The following is a 6,072-nucleotide window of genomic DNA, read 5'->3' as shown; positions in this document are numbered from 1 at the left end:
TAACCTGATCAAAGCCATCTATGACAATCCAACAGCTAACATCATTCTCAATGGACAAAAACTGAAAGGTTTTACTTTAAAATCGGGAACAAGACAAGGGTGTCCGCTGTCACCACTCCTGTTCAATATGTTGGGCTTTTATTACTTTGTTTCTACTGTACCTGATGGAGCATTTGTGTGCCTCTGTTTGGAGTTTACTAAGCTTTTTGTATTAGGGAGTTTAGAGTTGTCATGAAATTTGGAAGTTTTGGCAAATTTTGTGCAAATATTTTCTGACCCTAGCCAACCACTTTCTGAAATTCCAATTAAATGTATGTTGACAATATTTTTTCATTTTATTTCCGTTTTATTCCTGTACTTTATCTTGCATGATTTCTGTGATGTCTTTATGCTAACACTGTCTTTTTTCCTGTCTTTTCTGTCATTGAGGACAACCAGTGAAGTTTTCTTTTTAAATTTTGATATGACTATATTCATTTTGAATTAATTAAGTTTATTGGTACAATTTAGATGTACGTAATGATCACACTCATCATAAGGAATTTATACCTGTACATGATATATCTTGAATCTTTCTTTTCATTCCCCTCCCCCTTTAATCTCTCTTCCCCTCTTTATTTACAAAAGCTTTGTTTCCATTTTATCCTTTTCATTTTTTTCTTTTTCTTTCCATTGTCCCCTACCCTCTAACTGGTGCCCCTTCCCATTTGAACATTTTCTCCTTACTTCACAATGTCTGTTATACATTTGGATCTGACTTATACTTTTGGTTTCTCATACCAGTGAAGCAATGTGATATTTACACGTGTGTGTCCAAGTGATTTCTCTTAAGAGTATGTTCTCAGTGTGCATCCAATTACTTATAAATGTCTCAAGTGTATCCTTCTTTAGGGCCAAGTAGTACTTCATTATATAAAAAAACCACATCTTCTTTATCCACTTATCAGTTGATGGCCATTTGAGCTATTTCCAAGATTTAACTGTTACAGACTGTGCCAGTGTGAACATGATGTGCATATATCACTGTGGTGTGATGCTTTTAATTCTTTTGTGAATATACCAAGAAAGGGAATAACTGGGTTGAGTAGAACCTCTAGTTTAAGTTTTTTGAAGTATCTCCACACTGATTTCCATAGTGGTTGCACCATTCTACAGTCCCACCACAGTGGAGAAAGATTCCTTTACCTCCACAGCCCCTCCAGCATTTGTTATTGGCTGATTTCTTGATAATAGCTATTCTTTTGAGAGTAATGGAGTCTCAGGATTGTTTTAATTTACATCTCTCAAATGACTAGTGATGTTGAACATATTTTCTTATATTTATTTGCTGTTCATATTTTTTCATCTGAGAAGTGTGTATTCATCTCAGATGCCCATTTTTAGATTGGGTGTTTAAATTTGGGAGAAGTCTGATTTTTTTTGAGTTCTTTATATGTTCTAGATATTAGCCCTTTATCTAAGGAATAGCTGGCAATTTTTTTTCCACTTTGTGGGTTGTCTTTTCACTCTGTTGTTGATTTCTTTTGCTGTGAAAAAACTTCAATAAGATGAGATTCCAGTTGTGGATTCTTTGTAGTATTTCCCATGCAATAAGGGTTTTGTTCATAAAGTCTTTGCCTACACCAATGTCTTCAAGTGGTCTACCTATTCTCTCTTCCAGATGTAGTGTTTCTGTTTTAATATTTAGATCTTTGATTCATTTCAAATTAGTTTAGTGTATAGTGATTGAATGAGTCTAGGTTTAGTCTTTGGCTAGGCACCAAGGCATATAATAATCAAGATTTCAGAAATTCAGCATAAAACAGAATATTAAAAGCTGTTAGAGAAGAGAAACAAGTCACCTATAAAGGGAAGCCTATTAAAATCCCAGAAGACTTCTCAACACAAACCCTTAAATAAAAGAGAGCTTTGGGTGAAGTGTTTCATGTCCTGAAAATAAACAACCTCCAACCCAGGTTGATGTATCCCACAAACCTGTCATTCAAAATTGGTGGAGAAATAAGATACTTCTATGCCTAAGAACAATTGAAGAAGTTTATGACCACCAAACAAGCTCTCAGGACATTTTAGAAAGAGATAGAAAATACTACAAGCCAAGAACACCAATAAGATGAATCCATTAGGCAAGACAGGCAGTTAAAGAGAGGGGAAAGACAGGGAGCCAGCAACAGGAAGATTATAAGGCAAGGATAAGTCAAAGCATATCAGTTATAACCATCAATGTCAGTGATCTCAACTCACCATTGAAAGGAAAAAGATTGGCACAGTAGATCAAGAAATGAGGGCCGGGGGTATAGCTCAGTGGCATAAGTGCCTACCTGGCAAGTTGAGGTCATGAGTTTGATTCCTGGTACAAAAAAATAGATCAAGAAGGAAGATCCAGTGATATGCTGCATAGAAGAAACACATTTAACTCAAAAAGAAATTCATAGACTGAAAGTCAAAGGATGGAAAACAATACATAAACAGTAACCCAGAAAAAAAGCAGGGGTAGCTATTCTATGTGCAGACAAAGTGAACTTCAAGACAACACCGACCAAAGGAGACAAAGAAAGTCATTACATACTTGTTAGGGAAAAACTCCAAGAGGAAGAGGTAACAACCATAAATACATATGCACCAAATACCGTCACACCCAACTATATAAAACAAATGTTAACTGATATAGAAAATCAAATAAGCACTAACACAGTTGTCATGGGGAACCGTAATACCCTACTGTCATAAATAGATCAGTTAGACATAAAAAGTTTTTAAAAGCAGGTGTTAAAGCTCAGCAGGCATTCAAATTTTGCTATTGACATTAAAAGCCTAAGGGACAAAGGGAACTTAAAATGTCATATAGTTGAATGCCCATTTCAAGAATGATAAAACTGAGGTGGAAGGAAGAAAAATAACTTGACTGTTGATGTCTGATCAATGGATTCATAGTTTGGAGAGAACAAGCATCTCTACTCCTGGTTCATTCTTAATCATTTTAATGTGCTGTTTTCTTGCCATCTCAAATAAATAGCGTATATTAATGCACCTGGCATTTGTCATTGTAAGAACCACCCTAGAAGTAATATCCTGTGAAGTTTTATTGACTTAACATTCTGTTTTGTTCTTGATTAGACTGAATTTTCTTTTTTAATTTTCTTATGCGGTGTTTTGTGTGTTTGATTTAATGACAGTATTTAATGGTAGCTGATATTATGTTAATTGCCTTATTAAATTTAATAATGTATCTGTAGAAATGAACAATTTAAAAGACCACGGAATTGAAAGAAGATAAAATAATTTAAATGTGCCTTTTTCTATATTTCTCATTTACTGCATGTTTTGAGTAGTTTATATTTCTATTGTGTATTTTTCATTTACTGATTAATTGACAAATTTTGCTATATTAAATAATGCACCTCAAAGATTTCTAAATTGGCATCACTTTATTTCCCTTTCTTCTTTCAAGGATATATCTTTAATGGGAAAAATATATGTCAAAATACCTCAGGGGCAAGCAGAAACACCGAAGATCGAAGCAGAGCAAGTCTCACAGATGACTGATGAGGAACCTAATAGGGTAAAGTACTTAATAATAATCCTCCTTGACTATATTAAAGTAGCAATCTGTTTTGTGTGGCTTGAATGTTTATATAAATAATTTAATTTTTCCCTTTAATTTATTTTTGAGGTGTATTTAACAATAAGCAACCCTAATCCAACTCAAAGTTGGGAATACTGGCTAGTTTGGTTCACTGTGGCTATCACAGACCTGAACTAAGGTCCAAAACTTTTCAGGAGGAAAAAGTTTTAACAGCTCTTCTAGTTTAGAAACGTTTAGTTCTAGTCAGCAGCTCAAGAGTTAATTAAAAATTATTAGCTTTTATGAAAGCCACACTTCAATCTGTGTTCAGTTAGAAGAGTTGTTAGAAGTATGAAGAAGCAAGGGGACATGTTTTATTGAGAAACAGACAAGTGGTGACAGAAGTTTGTTGCAGAAGCAGTTTCCTTTTTGTCAATAACTGGCAAAAGTAACTGTGGAGTTCAAGATAATCTGGAGAATATTTTCTGTGAATGGGAAGTATTACTCTGTGTATAAAAATTTCACATTTATATAAAAACATGACATTATGATTAATTCCATTACATAGGATTCATAAAATGATATCATTAAATATGGTTTTCTTCTTTAATTTTTGAGAATAGGACCATACCTACATAAATATTGAAATCCCCCTTCATTTTTAGTATAAAATATTATGTTCAGAAAGTGAGCATTATAACTTGGGATCCTATAATGTTAGACTGACCACAAATGGTAGAACTACAAGAGTTTGATGTGCTTTCTTTTCTTATCACCTACATTTCCACTCCTAATAGCTACTTGGTGATGTTCTGTGGATAAATCTGTTGTGAAACCTGGCCATGCATACTGTGCTCTTAAGACTGCTCTCTAGCATAGCTTCCTCTAGGTGACACTGTTTGCAGGTAGATAGCAAAACCTCTGGCCACTAATCCTGTAGCAGACACATTATACTAAAAACGAAAGATCAGTTAAGATTAGCAGAATAGAAATCTTCATTAGTAGACTAAAAATGACTTAATGCCATTTACTACATTTATGTAAATGTAGTAAGGAAACTGTGAAAAAGGCCAACTATTACATGCCCAGCTTAGACATCACCTTATTTAAAATTAAGATTTAGACACAAATATCAGTTTCTTTGTAATTCTGTGGTACCATCCACTTAGCACTGACATTTACGAGCAATTGCTGAAGCTCTCCTGGCTACTGTTTTTTTTAGGAAACTCGCCTCTTCTTGGATGGAAAATATTTCTTAACTTGGTATCTGCTCATGATAGAAAAGTTCCTTTGTGGTATCTTTTATTCCAGACACATTTTTGGTACCTACTGTATGCCCAACAGCAGAACTTCAAAATATGTCCCACTGGTAGATGTTTCCCAGGTAGATCCTGGGGTATGATTAGTCTGGACAGCCGTGGTGAGCATGGTTCCATTCCAGGAGGCCTTGTGCTTTCTGTGACTCCCTTCCCTCAGAACATGGTAGCCCCAATTCTGAGCATCTCTGTACTTCCAGGTCAGGGCTTTGTTAGTTCTTTGATGCAACTTTTTTTTATTTTTTAAAGGAGCATTGCTAATGAAATTCTTTTTACCAAATATTTATAATTTTGAATTATGAGTTTTTGAGCCATCATGGTGAGTAATTTCCTCTTAAACTAAAAAAATGGAACTCATTTATTTCTTTTCCTACTGGGTGCCTAAGAGATAGTTCTTGCCTTCATGGAACTCATTTAGGTAGAACACCCATTTTTTCATGACTTATTTTATAACTTCATGTGTTAATCACTGGAAAAGTATTGGCTCACCGCTTTATCCACCAGTGCTTTCTATCATCTGTGCAAGTTTCAACAAGTGGAAAAAGTTAGATTACATCTTAGTACTATTATGAAAATGTTTTTGACATTACATGCCACTGGAAGGCTCTCAAAAGACTGTCAGGAGCCCATACAGCATATTTTGAGAATTACTTTTGGTGAAGGGCAAATAGTAGAAAGTACAGTTTAGATTCAGTTTGTCTGGACTAAAACAGAACTTTGCTAGTTACTGCAAGTATGACCTTGGGCAAGTTATAGAATTTCCCTTAGCCTCAGTGGCATTACAAGCAGTTCCTAGTACATGGAGCTGTGCTCAGCATTCAGATTAGATGAGATAGTGCTCATATCTGCTGGCAATTAGTACTACAATGGTGAGTGTGTAGGCAATTGTAACATGGAGTGATAATTCTAACACAGAGGCATAGGTCACAAGACTTGATCATGAAAGGCTTTGTGGAGAAGGCAAGGCCAGGCGGCACTCTGAAGATGGCGAATGGCAGTTGGAGAGCTGCCAGTTTTCTCAAGATTTTCTTCCTCCATTTTCTATTTTGGTGGGTGGTGTGGGAGGCTGTGGAGAGAAAGCTAGGAGCAGAGAAGGTTAGAAGAAAGGGAATGAAGGGCAATGCTGCAAGCTGTGGAACATAAAATGAATGAGTTTATCTTCTTTCTGAAGGTTTTATTCACCCCCTTTGACTA

At 35.4% G+C, this 6,072-nt stretch overlaps 1 protein-coding gene across 1 annotated transcript in view; it reads left to right on the top strand.

Annotated features, from left to right (window-relative positions):
* The window catches only part of Ttc6 (tetratricopeptide repeat domain 6), a gene marked incomplete in the record, with an annotated part of 231,700 nt that overhangs the window by 76,253 nt on the left and 149,375 nt on the right, over positions 1–6,072 (top strand). The window contains 1 exon segment of the mRNA XM_013510165.1: positions 3,449–3,559. Coding sequence (XP_013365619.1) covers positions 3,449–3,559 — 111 coding nt within the window.

This window comes from Chinchilla lanigera, unplaced genomic scaffold (assembly GCF_000276665.1).
Source record: "Chinchilla lanigera isolate Chin_1 unplaced genomic scaffold, ChiLan1.0 scaffold00008, whole genome shotgun sequence".
Classification (NCBI taxonomy): domain Eukaryota; kingdom Metazoa; phylum Chordata; class Mammalia; order Rodentia; family Chinchillidae; genus Chinchilla; species Chinchilla lanigera.
This window is presented reverse-complemented; position numbering and strand designations above follow the sequence as displayed.